Below are 18,040 nucleotides of genomic sequence, written 5' to 3'. Positions count from 1 at the left end.
CTCCCTAAATCTGATTTAATTCATTTTTCAAATATCCACCCCTAAATCATTTACACAAAACACAAACGATAAAAATTCCTTAGGACAATGGGATCCGTGCAGGCATGGATTGGCCTTTTAGACATCTTGATAAGATTACTCACTAGCAACAGAGAGCGGGGTCACAAAGCAGTTGTACCCCTGGTGTAACTTCGATGTTTAATTTAGCTATTGAAATAGAAAATAAGAAACTCAGGAGTAAGATAATGGTAAAATTTAAGAGACTCAGTCACCTTCAAAAAATGGAATGGGAGTATTGATAGGGAGAAAAATAGTACAGCTTGTTGGTATTCGAGCCTTCTACGATAGTTGATTTATTCCTATAGGACGGCAGATGTTAGATAGACCGGCTAAAGGTCATATCAAACAGTTTTTATCCTATTAATCTTGTCACACCATATTCGAACTGCCAGAAGCTCGAACTTCCCGAATGGCTAGAAAGGGAAAGAGCTGCCAAAAACGCTTCTCGCCAACTTGGAGCAAGCCAAGGAGGGTGTTCCAAGGTCCCACAGGATGCAAATAGACAAATTAGATTGGAGTGTTTTATTTTGTATTTATTGTCTTCATAATTCAAATTTAAGTAAATTTACAAATTTTTCCTGTTTAACTGCTACATTTATTTATCATCATAACAATAAAATAAATCTAATAATTAGAGAGAAGGGTATTTTGGACATAATAAAAAATTAAGACCACATCCAACTTTCATCATCTACCTAGACCCACGTACCCGCCCTACTTTTATAAGGAGTATAAATAGATATATATACTCATTGGGCTAATAATTTCTTCTTGTGCTTGGTCAAACTGAAACTCCAGTTTAACGGTTAGTGCAATTAACAAAACCCAACTTAGGCTCATTTCATCTTGAGTTTGGTCAAAATCAAATTCCAATAGGACATCCTAACATCTATTATCATGCCAAATGTTATCACTTTAACCATGTTACACAAACTTATGTATACGCAGGATCCAAGTCAAGCAGCCAAGGTAAATTGCGCCTAATATTCCAAGAGTAGATGTCATGTTGGCCCCAGATGTACATAATGGCCTTGGGGACAGGGCATGTTGGGTGAAATTCTCAATCTCTGCAGCTAGAAACGCCTTGAGAAAGTTCTGGCTCTAATTGGCTTGGATACCGAATTTGGCACCCCAAGAACAGTCCTCACAAGCTTAACATTCAAAGGAAATTGCAACAGAAAGATCAAATTCATGACAGTGGAAGTGAAACCACGAAATGCTTTTGGTGATGCAAGAAAATGCTCCCATCCATCTATTCCCATATCAAGTCACCCCTCTTATACAGTTTGTATGACCTAAATACATATCAAAAATCATATCCATAAATGACAACTAAAACTTGTGGATCCCTTTTTGTTCTTTTATTCAGTCAGGACATGTTTCTCTTGACAGAATTCTTTCACATAAACTGGGACTTATTATCCAAGCACAAGCAGTAGCAAACAACTTTACAAATATAGTCTCTTGCCACTCAGTTCAAAATTTCCCCTCCGAAAATAGCTCGCTTTTCCCAACAAATTCGGTCGATTTACAAGTAAGAGTATAAGCAAATTCCTGGTGGTTCAGATTCAGTATTTGGAACTTCACCGATCCGAAAGAATCTTTAGCAATTTTGACAAAAAAAAAAAAAAAAAAAAAAGAATCTTTAGCAATGACTAAGACATTAACCAGACAACCAAAATATCCCCAAGCTGATTAACAAATTCATGCATGCAACAGCCACATCTCAACATTCCTTTCTCCCCTGAATCAGAGTAGATTCAAATGAGCTAAAGAAGCCCTTAAAATACACTCCTTTCCACTAAATCTTCTATGCCAACTGGCCATAGCAGGTCAGCATGACAGTACAGGGGATACAGCAGTATTCATGGTTCAATATTTTCTCATCATGTCACTTGCAAATATCTATGCCAAAAGTCTGTCTATAAGGCCAACTACAACAGGAATTTGTTTTAGAGGTACACCAGAAAGCAGTAAAGCAAGTCATATGTAATAAACAATCCTATCAACCATGGTAAGACTAGAACTATGAAAATCTATTTCAAGAAAGGGAGCACAAAGGCCTTCAAATATATAAACAAATAAATATAAATATAAATTTATAAATATTTATAAATATAAATATTTATTTATTTATTTAAATATATAAATATATTTTAAACAAAATATATAAATATATTTATTTATTTGTATATATTTAAAGATTTATTTTTATTTATTTATTTAAACAATATATATATAAATATTTATAAATTTGTATATATTTATAAATTTGTATATATATATTTATATATATTTATAAATTTATATATATTCATATATATATTTATATATGTATATTAAATATATATTAATATACATATTATATTTATATATTATATTTATATTATATATATTAATATACATATTATAAAACAAAATTGAAATAAAAAATATTATATATATAAATAAATAAATATTAATATATAGAAACAGAGCCAGTATATATTTTTAAAAAATCCCAAAAAAATTATAAATTATAAAAATACTCAAAAATATATTTTAAAAACATCTCTAAAAACAATTCAAAAAACATCTACAGTAAAAGTTTTCATATACACAGTTACAGTAAAGTTTTTAAAAAATACCTCCAAAAACAGCTAATCCAAACGGAGCCAAATATTTTAGTGAATATAATAGAAAGTGTAACAAATTGTGACTACATAGGTGAAACATTTGTCATGGTCTATCATGGCTTTTAAATGCCAATTACAACATTTTTCCCCTAATGAGAGAATGGCGAACCACTGAGCTTGGCTCAGTGCCCATGTGGGTGGGACTTAAGTCTCTCTTTGGACTGTAGGTGGGAGTTCAAATTTCACTTGCAACCAAAAAAAAATTAAAAAATGGTATCAAAACACTCATTTGATCTAATAAGATCTGTGTCTCTGTTAATCCATAACACAAACTTCCTTAAACTCCCTCTTCCATATAGTTTAGGATATAATAGAAAAGAGAGAATGACATTTTTTGAAAACTGAGGATGAGATATTTTCAAATCTAATTTCTGAATCTCTAATTTTTGAATTTTAAATCTAATTCACTTGATGAAAACCTCCTCGATATTCATAAATCTAATTTTTGAATCTCTAATTTTTAAAATTGAGAATCTCTAATTTCTGAATTTTAAATCTAATTCACTTGACGAAGACCTCATCGATGTTCATTTCTTAAATGACTTGTGTAAGATGTTAATTCCCTTGAGATATTGTTGTTTCGGTGCTCATGCTCTGTCTAAGTTACATCAATTTGCAATTACAATAATTATAACATAGAGCCTACTTTGAACACTTTTTATTGTTTAGGTGTGATACCAACTTTGTTTTTTATTTTTTCTAGAGACTCGGTTGATAATTTTACTACTTTTGAGGGTTGAACTGAAATTAACGTTGGATGTTGCCACGTCACTTGGGACTGTGATCGAGATTACTATGGGGTTTGACCATGCGAAGAAGATCAGGAAACACTAGGCTAATGTCTGGCCCATTGCGTCAAATTGACTGGGCTTCCTCGTGTGGGCTTGAGCAAGGAGTCCGTGCAAGCAGGATAGAAGCGCTCTTTTTTTAAAATAAAAAAAAAATTATTAATAAGTAAAAGTTTTAAATTCAGACCTCTTACTCATCATTCCTTTCATTTCATCATCCAATCCAATTTTTTCCCTCTTCAAACTTGCTTGTTTCTAACTCACCATTGTGATGTTAACAAGGGGTTGTCGGTTCCAATCAAACATTTCAAGAAACAAGTAGACATAATTTATAGTCCTACACTAGAAACATAATTTTTTTTGGGCTACTTGTAATGATTTAGTAATACCCTACTTTACTAGCTCTCGAAGGCAAAATCATGAGCTTCACTAATATTATTGTCATTTGAGCGTATAATAGATCTGAAAATTTGGCAATATCTACGTTTGCATAAGTTTTTAAATAATTACTTTACACAAAATTTTGGGAACTGATACAATTGAGGATTAGGGGCAAGGTAAAAAAAGAAAGAAAGAAAGAAACCATAACCATTTATTGGAAGAAACTTTTGCTCTATTTTTTTTTTGTCAGACTTTTTCAAGTAAAACAATTAAATCTAATCCCAAAGTCTACCTCAAAAGCCGGCAACTCTTGAGGCAACCTTGTCAGACTTTTGCTCTATTATTTGACCCTTTTATGAGATTTACATCATGAAGTACTTTGTTATTAGTCATGATACATTTTTTTGCCCCCGTGAATTCAGTAAAGAAACTACCATATCCATGTGTGATGCAAACAACGGTACAAAATACAATCCTACTACACGATTATCTTAGTGCACTTTTGCACCGACCACCGAATCCAACCTGTCGCAATTCTTCACTAAATATAGTAAGCGAGAGTGAAGATTGATCATAAACTTTGAAAGTTGTAGCCGCCTGCAGCCTGCAACATGGATCCAACTAGTAGCAATTCAAATGAGCAGGTATAAGGTAAAAATATGGTTGAAAAATATGTTAATAAAATACGTAATTTTTTTTTTTTTAGAAAATCACAATCTAAAGTCAAAAGAATGAAATGTTGGCTTCTTTTTTTAAAAATAAACCTTTTCATCATAGTTTTAGGAATTCCCCCACCCCCCCAAAATTTTCTTTTCTTCACTATTTGGTCCTGGACTCTTTGGCCTGCCAGCAAGATGTTCGGTTGAGATTCAGGCTAATTACGTTTTTGCCTACAATGGATAATCCAATAGCTAGAGAAATGTAAATCCGGTTGCCACTGTTAGTAATATTACTAACGCGAGATATAATATATATATGTATAGTAAATATTTCATACACTGATGGTGTATACACTATTATCGTTTGATTTATAAAATGTGTGCAAATGTTGAATTTTAAATTCAAATTTTGTATAGTTGTTATTCATCCAACGCCGATAGTGTATATACTGTCACTGTTACTAACGTGAGATATAAAACAAGATGCATTCTATGTCAATTATAAATTCTCTTGAACCTCGAAATTTTTGTGTATTGCAATCTATCTATGCTTTTATTGTAAGAATGTAACTATATCTGATCTTTTTCTGGCCAAACCTTAGGAAATGTCATATGAGCTCAAATGATGCATTTCACTCAAAAAAAAAAAAAAGTGAAAGTAACTTCAGTAGCAATGCATCATCAACTACACTAACTAAACACTAAAGACAATGAAAGTACAAAAGCTCATGATAAAAGTAACCCTGATTAGTTAGCAACGTTCAGGGATTGAAGGGCAGTCAGTAAAAAGTAAAATTAATTTATCATAGTCATCAATTATTACAAGTACGTACTCCATAAAATTTCACTTTTATGGATTTGTTTTGTTTAGACATAATAAACGAACTAATGCATTGGTTAACTTTGTCACACTTATTTCATTTGTTTGCGGCAGTCGTTATTTAACACTGTTTTAACTTTCCACGCTGTACTCTTGTTACATATGAATAAGATTTTAACTTTAAAACTGTGTGTTTGGACAGAAGATTATTTGTTCAAATTTATTTGCTTACATCACCATTACAATTTTTAATACACCTTTTTATCTTCTCAATTATCTTTTTATCTCACACATATCACATCACAAAAAAGTGCTACAGTAATTATTCTAAATAATATTTCAAATAATCTCCTATCTAAACAGTATTTCATATGTATTTCATGTAATAATGAATAGGAATTTAACTTTTAAAATATTTATCTTAGTGGGACGCTATGTTAATTTGAGAAAAATTATGAAATTGTGCAACATACTAGTATAACATGTAAATGAGTCACAAAAACCCCAAGCCTCTTGATGATCAGCCATCATGATTCGTCCTAATTAAGAGAGGGAGCAGGATCCGAGTTAGCGTTTTTTACGAATCAGATGTTTTTCTTTGCCTATCTTCTTTAGTTCTCTTCCTTTCCGACCACCGCCTCAGATTCAAGAGACCCCACGCTAAGGAGAAAAAAGAACAAGATAAACAGTACTTTTCAATCATACACATATTTATATGCAATTAACACCAATAATTGTCTACAATATATTTTACATTGACATTTGTTTCTGTTTTTAAGTTCATATTTTTTTTTTTTTTTTTGCATAAAATCTCAAGCAATCTATGATGATGTCGACTATTACATTCAACAAACTAATCACAACTTCAAAGGCCCTGTTTGACACATGAGTTTTTTAAGTGTTTGTCTAAAATTTTACTGTAACTTGCTGTAAAAATTGTAGAAAAAAATTTTAAAGTATGTAAATTTTTGGGTATTTTGAAATATATAGTTTAAAAATTTTGAAATTTTTTTTGAGATTATTGTAACTAAAGTTATTAAAAAACTTGTATAAGGCAAACTTAGCTAAAAACTTATTTGCCAAACAAGCCCTTATTTATGAACATAATCAAATTTATTTTCTCAAAATTTTTTTTTTATCAAATTCGTGAAAATCAAGAGAGAGCCACATTAATTTCATAAACTAAAATAAGATTGAAAGAGGAGTGACTCCTACCCAAAACAAAACAAAGGGAAAAAGTATCCGTTGGCATTGTGGCTGTTGCCTGTTGGCCAATCCTACCCAAAAGGAATGGCTTTTGAAAGCTGATTCTATACTTTTCAAAAAAAAAAAAAAAAAAAGCTGGTACTATAAAGTTTTGAATTAAATATTTATGGACCATCAATGTAATGAATTCTTTACACTAACAAATGTAAATATATATATAACTTATACAAAAAGTGAATTTCAAATTTGAGATTGAATTATGTATATCCGCTCATATATATATATACACACACTTACAGTTCATAAAAAAATTACTCCAAAATTTTTATTATTAGTGTATTCTATTGATAAAAGAGATGAGAAAAGCAACTGAATTTCATAACAAATAAATAAATGAAGGAAAGAGAAGAAGGGTAGAAAGCGGGAAAATAAAAAAACAAAAAAGAAAAAGAAAAGGGGGAGAGAGAAAGTGGGAAAGAATGGGTAAGTAGTTAGCGAGCGAGTGAGGAAGTCATGCTGCTTTTGCTGTGCTTGGCTTGGCTTTGCCATCTGTTGTTGTATAGTAGTAGCAGACTTTTTTTTTTTTTTTTTTTGAGCACCATTTTTGGCCTTCCCAAAGCCATATCTCCTCCCCATTTCCTCCACTTTTTCCTCAATTTCAACAGTTGTCCAGCTAAAAAGCCTAAAAACTCAACCCCTTGTTTATAGTTTTCTCTGTGGATTGGATTTTTCTCTCAATCTTAGGCGTTACCGATTGCTGGTGGCCAAATAAGAACCCTAATCTCAAGATTTGTTGATTTTGAACCTCAATTGTTCTCGTACAAATCCTTTACCTGCGGATAATTAGATTTCATTTCAGCAAATGCGGAGCTCCCCGTGAGTTATTTTGTTTTTTTTTTTTCCCTTTTGGGAAATTCTGATTCGTAGGATTTGAAATGTGATTTGGAGCTTGATTTTTTGGATTGAGAAGCTTGGCTTCCTGTTCTGTTGTTCGGTTTTTGTCTAGAAATGTGGGAATTTTGAGATGGATTTGCTAAATTTTAAAATTTTTAGGGGATTTTTCGAAATGAGAGATCCTCGAGTGTAAAGGGAATGTGTACATAAATGACTGCTTTCGCTTTCATTTCTGCATTTTGGGCAATTAAATTCAAGTTAATTCCAAATTCAATTGTTACCAGAAATTTATTTGACGGCAATTTAGTTTTTCTTTCATTTCTAAAGATATAAGATTGCTCACTGGTACACATTTTATGGATGCAAGTTTTTGACGTTATTGTGTATACTCTCTATTCCAATTTGTTGTTCCATTTTCTATAGAGCCTTATTTTAAGACGTTCTCAAATTATTTCTGATATTAGAAGTATAGTTATATAGCTATGGTTTTGCAATTTCCTTATCTGTGCGAGTGGAATATTTCAATGGCTTCATTTACTAGTCGAAAATCTTAACTGCCTAGGTCCTTTTAACTAAAGCCACACTTTAGGAGTATTTCTTCGTCTTCCTTCTTTTGTATGCTTTCTTTATTGGAGTCTTAATTTGGATAGTAAATTTGATCATAAAACAGCTTCACATGATTGTCTTGATCTTTTGCACTGTTTTCTAAGCGAGAAATCTGGATTTTAATTGATATCCTGCCGTTTACAGATCTCTTCCTTATTAATCTTCTCGCCCAGATATGAAAGTTTAGTTAGTCATTATGGGAACTGGAGACTCTTCTTTTGTGCATTTTATTCCCTTCCTTCACTCGTGTTTCTAATTGAATAAATGTGTCTGGCTATCTGAATCTAGAAAAATTGTAGAGTTTTGTGCCAATCTCGGATAAGCTATGACTTTCTTTCTTGTAAAGCTTTTCCCCCCCTGTTTCATTTACATTTCTTCTTTGTCATTGCAGGCAACAGTGCCTGCTCTGAACACTGTTCTTATCTGGATTATGGAAGGTAGTATTCATCATTTTCCTGCCTTGTTATGGTTCAGAAAATCTGTCAAGTGGTTTGGTAGAATCTTCTGGTTAAAATCCACTTGAGTTTAATCTGTTGATCTGGTTTTATTGTAAAATAAAGGGGAAAACGAGATATACCACAAAAACTGCATGTACAATAACATGACAAGTATGCTATTTGGAAAAGAATTTGAGGGGTTGCAGGATGATACTTTAGAGGGATCACTTGATGAACACAAGATATTTACAGAGATTTTTATTGAACCTGATAGTGGAGGCAGAAAGAAACGGTGTCTTGTTTCTGGTGTAATCAATTTTGAAGTCGACGGCACTCAGCAAACCGATGGAACTTTCTGTTCAAATAATGCTAACTCACAATTAACAAGACCAGAGGATCCTTGTGAGCTTAAAGAGGATTCTTGGGGAAATCCTGGACAAGGACATGGCTCCGAGGATTTTACATTTTCTGTGTGGAGTAACAATGATATGAACTTTAAAAGAGCTAGGTTGTCAGGTGGTGACTTTGATGCCAAACCATCTTCGGGAGTGATCTTGAAGGTATCTGGTCCTTCAGAAGGAGGTGATTCTGGAGTGTCGCAACCCACTTCTCTTGCTGTAACTTGTCATTTGGTTGAATCATCTAGTCAGGGGGTGACAAGTTATTCCTATCTTCTGAAGCATCATCAGGCGGTAAATGCAGGAGATGTAATTAGCGAAAATGAAGCCTTAAATTGTAATTTATCTAGCTTAGATGGAAATGAGGGAAAGGATATTGCTGTCAGTAATGCCTTGGCTTCACCTGTTTTTCAAGAGAACTCTGCAACCAAAGTTTTGGCTGCCACTCCACCTGCCATTGTTGCAAATAAGTTAGGTCCTGGTCGGCCGGCAAAACCGAGGTGGAAAGACTCTTGCTTTTTGGAACTGGATGAAGCTGAACTATTGCTGCCTAGAAATAATAAAAATGATCCTCGCCCTCTCTTGAGGTACCATATCAGTTGCTTACTTAGGGCAGCGGGATGGGTGATTGGTAGGCGCAAAAGGAACAATAAACACAATTTGGTTGGAGAACATGTTTACAAGTCCCCTGAAGGAAGACCAATTCGTGAATTTCACAGAGCTTGGAGCATGTGTCGGGAAAGGTTATTCTCTGATGCAAATAATGTTATGCGGGGAACTGACTATATACAGTGGACAGATATGACACAGTTCTGGTCCGATCTTTCAAGTATAACATCAGCGATTGAAAAGCAACTGGATAATTGGGATAGTACTGCTGCATTAGCTCATTTGTGGTGTCTTCTGGATCCCTTCGCCAATGTGGTTTTCATAAAGAAAAGCCTTCGTTTGTTCAAAGAAGGAAAAGCAGTTAAAGCAAGGAGGAATGTAGTGATTCATCCATTTGGAAAATGTGATTCTTTTTTCTGCTCGGATGCCATGCAGGGTTTATTATCTCATGACTCTTATTATTCCGAGAAAAGTTGTATGGATAGTCTGAAGGCTGTCAGCGGAACTGCTACTAAATCTAGGAGCATTTCAGGCAATGAAAGGATCACTTTGCGTCAGAATTCCTTGCAAGTTTGTGGGCCTGATTGCTCATGTGAACAGACTGGCATATGCTTATTTGATGTTCCATTAAGTTCTGGAAATGCAAATATGTCTCTTGGAGAACATGAAACTGTTTCCCCTGGTCAAGAAAGTAATAGGAGTTCAGTGACCTGTGACAAAGAAAGATACGAGCATAATGAGGATTTACCCGTGAGAGGTGCCATATCTATGCAAAGAGTAAAGGAAGAGGATCAGACTTTTGACGTACAAATGAACCCAATTGGGTGGAGTTGTGTTGGTGCTGATTCAAATTGCAGAACCTATTCTTTGAAAGCTAAGATAGGCGATACTTCTTTTGCTGGAGCTGGAGTTCGAAGGAGGAAAACACCTAAGAAGTCCAGAAAGATATCTGAAATGAAGCTGACTACGCCTTACAAAGGTGGGTTCAAAGAAATAGATGGAAATGGCTTTAAGATAGATTCAGGTGCTAAGGAATCTTACCTTGGGGAAAACAGTCTGGGACGTAGATCAAGAAAGTCCAAAAAATGTGGTCTTAAGGATGATGACCTATTGATCTCGGCAATCATAAAAAACAAAAGCTGCAAATCTAGCCACAAAAGGTCTATTTCCAAAACTAAACATCTGAGGAAGCGGAAAAGCCAAAAGGGCAGTTGCAAGTTACTTGTGCGAAGTCTTAATAGAGGTGGAAAACATTTGATGGAAGGAAAGTGGTCCCTCTATAGTCAGAGAACAATATTGTCCTGGTTAATTCATTCAGGAGTTATCTCTCGTAAGGAAGTGATCCAGTATCGCAATCCAAAGGCTGATGTTCTGGTAAAAGATGGCTTTGTAACTTCTGATGGGATATTGTGCAAGTGCTGTAATAAGGTGCTTTCAATCTCTGAGTTCAAGCGTCATGCTGGTTTCACGCTTAACCGTCCTTGTTTAAATCTTTTCATGGAGTCCGGTAAGCCATTTACTTTATGTCAGCTTGAGGCTTGGTCAGCTGAATACAAGGTGAGAAAAGGTGCCCCTCGAACTGTACAAGTTGAAGAGATAGATGAAAATGATGATAGCTGTGGACGCTGTGGTGATGGTGGTGAATTAATCTGCTGTGATAATTGTCCATCTACATTTCATCAGGCATGCTTGTATGCTCAGGTCAGTGTTTCTTATTTCATTAGTTAACATCCTCCTCCTTCATTTCTCCTCTGATATAATTTTGTTATTTCCCTCAAAACTTGTATGTTATTTTGCGATTTTGGAGTGGTGTCTGAAATTCTCAATTCTGTGATTTTACGTTTTGTCTGGAGTTCTCAACTAATAGGTTAAAAAAGTTGTTGATTTCTAAATAGAACAAATGTGTTTAAGATTTCATTCACTTAAAATTGGGTGCTGAATGATAATCGGCATTCAGAACATCCTTGATTTGTTTTGATTCCTGCTATTCCAAAGAAATTGAGCTGTATTTACTCCACAGTGGTTTTCTGATTCTGGGCATACTTCTATGTGATGGATATATGATGCTTTTTAGCATTCTCTAGTTTGTTGCTGTTCCTTCAAATTCCGAACCTTAGTCCACTGGCTTGTAGAAGTTGCACTGCTTGTTCTGTGGTGTCGGAGTCAATCTGCCTAGTGATCGTTGCTCTTCCCTATTCTCACCTTCACCCCAGAATAACTTTTAGTTTCAGTAGTGGTGTCAGTTAGGAAAAAGCAATTATTTTAATATTTTCTTTAAAGTACAGACTGTCTGCTAGATTTACAACATGCCCCATGTACTTTGTTGTGTGAAGAGTAGGAATATTAATGTATCTCTAGTATTTGTTCACATCCTATTTTGAAAATAAAAGCTTTTTATAGATTCTCATAATTTATTTAGGGTGATGGCTGGTTTTTTGAGGAATTATGTTTCATCTATTAAGGTTATTTATTTTTTATGTTCAGGAACTACCTGAAGGAAATTGGTATTGCCCACAGTGCATTTGTCAGATCTGCACCGACTTAGTTGATATTAAAGATTCATCAAGATGTCCTGGCACTCTCAAATGCTTTCAGTGCGAGAACAGATGTATACTTCTTTTCTCAACTTTTGCAGATTATTTTGGCATATGAGGACATATTCAATGATTTGGAAGGTGCAAGGGTGGAGGGAGGATTACTGAACTAATGGGCGTGTTTAGTGGAATAATAAGGATTTCAAACTCAAATTTGTTTTCGTGTGGTGATATAATTCTTTTCAAGGTGTAAAATTGAGAAATGTTTTGAATATTGGGTAATATGTGTCAAGTTTATAATGAATGAAGTCTAACTGTAAAATGAAACTAAAAATTGTTAACAAACTCTAAGGAAATGTGTCTTGAAACTCTAAGATGAGTTTCTGGATCTGAATCTCAGATTGAACCTATGGATTTACAAATGGATCCATCTCTTCTGATTTGATTGTATCAACATCAATTCTGATCAACGTAAGCAAGAATTTTGTTGCTTCATAGTTAAACTTGTATCTTCGTGTTGGAGCATTTAGATAAGCACACGTACTTGTCAGTTGACAAAAATGACTGTGTTTGACTTTATTCAGCGAACATTTTAAATTGTCAGTTAATGGTTTTTCTTAAAATGTAGTATTTTTTTTGTTATATCTTGGGATGCAATTGTTTGGTTGCTTGTTTACAGATCATGAGGCTTGCTTGCAAGGAAGGGGCACAATAGTGGAAATGGCTTCTGATACTTGGTTTTGTAGTGAAACCTGTGAACAGGTATACTAAATCCTTTTTTGACCAGTTTAACGTAGAAGTGGTTAAAGTATTTGACACGTGTGCATCAAAATATATTAGGATATGTTTTATGAGTGCAATTTTGTTGACCATATCTTGAGGTCCAGAGTTGTTTTCATTTTGGTGAAGATTTATTTTCTGATTTTATTGTTCAATTTCTGAACCTCACAATGAGGTTGGACAAATTTGTACAGGATGGTACTGGTGTAGCTTTTTATAAATTAATCTCTGACCTCTTTCGTCCTCTCCCTCTACCTCACCCAATGCTCCCAAAAGGAAGCAAGAGATGCATGTTTCTGACATATGTAATGTTCTCACATTTGAACTTCAAATATGTTGTGGTAATTAGAGCTTCCAAGGTCATACTGTCAGAAGAAAGCAGTGAGCGTCTCTTTCAGACTTGGTTGTAATAATAGTATACAAATAGGAATCCTCTGGTTTTGGTTTTCATGGTTCCATCTCAATTACTTATGCACTGCCAAACTAATTCCTTGTCCTATTTATGAACAATTTCTTATAAAACAACGATAGAATACTCATCCTATTGTGCCATGCAGATCTATTCAGGTCTTCAATCTCGAATTGGGATGATGAATCTCCTTTCTGAGGGCTTTTGTTGGACACTTCTGAAGTGCATTCATGGTGATCAGAAAGTTCATTCTGCACAGCGCTTTGTTGCTTTAAAGGCTGAATGCAACTCGAAATTAGCTGTTGCCCTTACGATCATGGAGGAGTGCTTTCTTCCTATGGTGGACCCTAGAACCGGCATAGACATGATACCCCAAGTTGTATACAACTGGGGGTGAGTTCTTTTTGGTTTTCAACAAGGATTTTACTTCTGCTTGACGAGCTGTCTACTTTACACTTGGCCTCTTTTGCTTTCAGCATCTTCTTGACCCTTTTTTTTCAAATTACCGTTTTTGTTGGATGATTAGTCAAATTGCACCTTTTCCTTCTTTATCCCACCCTCTTCTCCCTTACTATTGCTTTAAATTCCAGGTTGATGCTCTATCTCAGCTGACTTGAAAAACACTGCAGCTTGTAAAAGCGGATTTAAGATATTATTTGTTCTTCTCAGTGAGACACATAATCTATTGTCAAGAGAAAGCTTGAACTTCGATTTCTTCTTTTGCTTTTCCAACTTATTTTTCTTTATGATATTGCTGATTATGGTGTATTCTTCATTTAGCCTAGTTGATTTACGATTATTTATCCTTTGCAATGGAAAAATTTACTATAATCTTTTTTCTTATCTTCTAATTCTTTTTTTCATAATTAAACCTCAGAGAACATGTGATTGTATTCATTATTAAGACTGCTTTTCTTTTCTTGCAGATCTCAATTTGCACGTCTTAACTATGATGGTTTCTACACTGTGGTCTTGGAGAAGAATGACATATTGATGTCTATAGCATCAATCAGGTAGTCACTAGATCATTTCTCCTCTGTAGAAATATTCAGTCTTGGCTTGGTCATCACTGCTATTGTGCTTCATTGCTGTAATCACTTGTAAAAGTCAAAGAGTTGACCTTCTTGCGTGGCTTGGCTAAATTTTTCATGGATGGGGGGCCTCTGTATTTGCCAGTGGCAATTGTATGGTGCAATGCAGGCACTGATACAACAAATGTAGACTAATACAACAATATGAAAAAACACAACAAAAGTTTTCACTTGTTGAAATTTGTGCCCCAAATTCAATAAAAACCATCCAATTTCAAATTAGTCCATCTATCACCATGAACCGTTCTCTGCAATCCATACTGTGATTGCAAAGAATCCCCACCCATTTTTCATATGGTCTCGATATTCTCTACTCTTGACGGTTAAATTTAATGAGGATAAACCAGTAATCTTCCTCAGTGATGCTTAAGTGGCCAAGTCTTATGGAGTTTATTTGATTAATGCTTCAGAATGTTGTTTAAGATTGTTATCATCAACTTGAACATACTGAATTGGAATGAGAAAGGTATTTTAACTAAATATACTAATTCACTTCTGGCTTTCACCGTTTAAGTTTACCATAAAGGCGCTGCTGGTGATTGTACTTTACAATTACATGATTCTGGAAATGTTTCTCTCTGCTCCGTTGCTGTGATCAGGGTGTTTTTTTTTTAATTTTTTTTTATAGTGTAAGTAGGAGGACTTGAACTGGAGACCTCTTACTTACACTTCCTCCCCCAGAACCACCCAACTCATCCCTTCCCCCTGTGATTAGGGTGTTATTTTTAGGCATTACCCGGCAATTTAGGCTGAATGAAAGTAGTAGTATTTCACATGCTCCATGTATGAAGATCAAAATTAAAATTTTTAGGCATTATATTATGCTCTGAGGTGATCTGCATAGTTTTTTTTAATTTGGTTTTGTTTTTGGTTGGGGTTTTTTTTTGTTGTTGCGGGGGGGGAGGGAGGGAGATAAAACTCTGGCCTTCGTCACTGCAATGGTTGTGGCATGTGGCTAGGATGCTGATTTGTGATTTATGAATGATTTGTTTCATTTCTAACAATAACTTTCTAGCCTGTTTCGAGTGCTATTTGCTTGCTGGCCTAATACTGGGGGAGATGGGTTCAATATTTGTTTTGATTCAGGATCCATGGAGTAATAGTTGCAGAGATGCCACTTATTGCAACATGCAGCAAGTATCGTCGCCAAGGCATGTGCCGTCGCCTACTTAATTCGATTGAACTGGTAAGAATGTAATTTATTATTGTCAATGGCTTTGATTTGCAAGGAACCCTTTATCCGTTGCTTATTTACAAAAAAAAAGAAAAAAAAAAGGACTTTCCTCTCTTGGGTCAATTATATATATATATGCCCGGGGAGGACTGGGGAAGGAGTTTGACAATGGAGCTTGGAGGACATGATAAGCAACTGGTTACATAGCCTCTTGAACATATAGAAGTTCTGGTCTACCTACTGACCCCACCACACTGCTCATCCAGTTATTGGTATTTAAAAAGTACCTCTTTCTAATCGAAACCTAAAATATAAATACACTTGCATTACATTTGCCAGTTTAACTGTTCATTATAAGGGAATCAAGAGATCACCTCCCGTTTCCTGTCCTTTTATAATTTGAATGAGCATTCTTGTTTTTGGCTTCCCTATCAGAGTATTTAGGATCAATTGCTGCCACCTAGCATGTCAAATAGTAGATTGTATTTCATTGAAATCCTTTTTGATCTGCGATTCGTGCATAAAATGTAAAGTTCACAAAGTTTTTACTTTTATAATTAACGCAATCTAAACTTTGTGGCTTCAGATGCTAAAATCTCTCAAGGTCGAGAAGCTTGTGATATCTGCCATTCCTGGTTTGGTTGAGACTTGGACAGAGGGTTTTGGCTTTAAACCCTTGGAAGATTATGAGAAAAAAGGTCTAAGCAATATTAACCTGATGGTGTTTCCTGGCACCGTATGGCTTAAGAAGTCTTTGTGTGAGAACGAGTCGGACCAAAAACCAGGTAAGTGTTGAGTCCTCCATTCTGGTGGACGTTATTCATTTTCTTTTGGTTTCTTCGGAAACTGATAAAATTTTGTACTGAAAACAGGACCGTCTGCTGCTTCAATTGCAAGAGTAGACGATCCAACTTCATCAGGAGGATGCTCCCAAGGAGGTTTCTCTCAGCAGCCTGGTCAACAATGTGATCAGTACCCTTTTGAAGTAGCCAATGGCGTAGAAAATTTTGGGTCTGCTGACCGTATGAAAGAACTAACAGTTCAAAATCAGGAAAATGGAAGTTTGCGCCATGAAGAATCTCAGCATGGAGATTCTTTTCTAGTCAGTGAGCCTGCACAACACTCAGATCAGGGTGAATGCCATGAAGAAGCTCATCCCGGTGGAGAAATTAGACCTGTTGACTCTGATTTTCAATTAACTGAAGGTCAGGATTTTAGCTGTATGGATAATCATCATCCTGCGAAGGTTTCCCTTGATGAAACTGCTCCATTGTTGGAAAATGCCCAACTTCATATAGTTAGTTGTGTAGAATCGCAGGAGATGTATGATAGACAAAACAATTTTGTTGAGATTTATAGTCTTGCAAAATCAATGTAGTAGTGGTCTAATTGGAAATGAGATATTCTTTTATTCTTTAATGTCATTCGGAAATGTGTTTGTCCGGATCAGATGGATTTATTTTCATCATTTCCTACTCATAGTGGGTGCGCTGTGCTGTAAATAAATCAATCAAATCGAGCTTTAAAGCGAAGGCTGGATGCGGATGCCAGCTATATGATTGACACGTGGTGCACTGACGCCTGCTTTTGAAGACTTCTCGCGCTCTTTCTAGAGTCAAGTTTAAGCTCGGATTCAAATCTTGTACAAACTTTTAAATTAAAGTTCGAATTAGAATTGATATAATAGTCTATAATTTTTTTTTTTTTTTTTTTCGACACTGGGGTGTCCGGGTCAAGATCCGAAGGCGGCCCGACTAATCCCCGGCGGCCCGACTAATCCCCCCAAGCACGGAGGAGAGGCCCCATCCCCCCAAGCACGGTAACCCTGCACGACTCGAACCCCTGGCAAGCGCTCCTAAGGAGGCGTGCGCTGCGAGATGAGCTGCCCAGGAGGGGCCGATATAATAGTCTATAAGCTTGATTTCGATTTGATGACTCGAAATTTTATTTAAATTTTTTATTCTCAATATAAATTGTCAATAACAAATATATAACATTTATATAATAAAATAACTAAAGTAAAATATTACTAGTATATAAAATATTAACAAATATAAAAAAATTATGCTAATATAAACGAGCTGAAATGTGTACAAGTTCAAATTCAATTTGATACTTAAATTAAATGCTAACTCTCATCTCATTCAAATATGGTACGAGCTTGCGTTCATTAATATCGTACTCAGTAACAAATCAATCTCAAATTATTAGTACTATTTATTATAAGAGTTCCGTTTGTTCGTGGGGGTAATGCTAACATTGGACCAAGAAACGAGATGCAAGAAGTGGGTTGGGTAATTAGCAATCTTAATGCTCTCTTTAAAGTGGAGATGACATATTGGCATTTTCAGCCATATGAAAGTGTAGTAGTGCTACAGATTAGAGATCAAAATTCTCTGAATATTTGTTGAGACATGTTGGACAACACTTTTCCCTCAATGGATATTCAGGTCCAGAAATAAAAGGCTGTTGGATGGAGTGGATTATCTTCATCTTATCGTAATTTACTAATTGGGCTT

At 35.0% G+C, this 18,040-nt stretch overlaps 1 protein-coding gene across 1 annotated transcript; it reads left to right on the top strand.

Annotated features, from left to right (window-relative positions):
• The first annotated feature begins 7,153 nt into the window (after nucleotides 1–7,153).
• On the top strand, nucleotides 7,154–16,970 carry LOC113770724 (increased DNA methylation 1). The gene is made up of 9 exons (XM_027315287.1): nucleotides 7,154–7,465; nucleotides 8,481–11,234; nucleotides 12,018–12,141; nucleotides 12,747–12,829; nucleotides 13,405–13,649; nucleotides 14,183–14,269; nucleotides 15,434–15,533; nucleotides 16,108–16,306; nucleotides 16,394–16,970. The coding sequence occupies exons 2-9, from the start codon at nucleotides 8,679–8,681 to the stop codon at nucleotides 16,897–16,899; spliced, it is 3,900 nt and encodes a 1,299-aa protein (XP_027171088.1). The 5' UTR covers nucleotides 7,154–7,465; nucleotides 8,481–8,678; the 3' UTR covers nucleotides 16,900–16,970.
• The last annotated feature ends 1,070 nt before the right edge of the window (nucleotides 16,971–18,040 follow it).

Source organism: Coffea eugenioides, chromosome 5, assembly GCF_003713205.1.
Source record: "Coffea eugenioides isolate CCC68of chromosome 5, Ceug_1.0, whole genome shotgun sequence".
NCBI lineage: Eukaryota > Viridiplantae > Streptophyta > Magnoliopsida > Gentianales > Rubiaceae > Coffea > Coffea eugenioides.
Note: the sequence above shows the minus strand (reverse complement) of the source record. Positions and strands in the feature narration are given on the sequence as shown.

Excerpts from the sequence above, each read along its gene's own strand:
- LOC113770724 (XM_027315287.1), top strand. The coding sequence starts at position 8,679 with ATGTACAATAACATGACAAGTATGCTATTTGGAAAAGAATTTGAGGGG. Across the intron at positions 11,235-12,017 it reads AGGCATGCTTGTATGCTCAG|GAACTACCTGAAGGAAATTG; the intron begins GTCAGTGTTTCT and ends TTTTATGTTCAG. Across the intron at positions 14,270-15,433 it reads ATGTCTATAGCATCAATCAG|GATCCATGGAGTAATAGTTG; the intron begins GTAGTCACTAGA and ends GTTTTGATTCAG.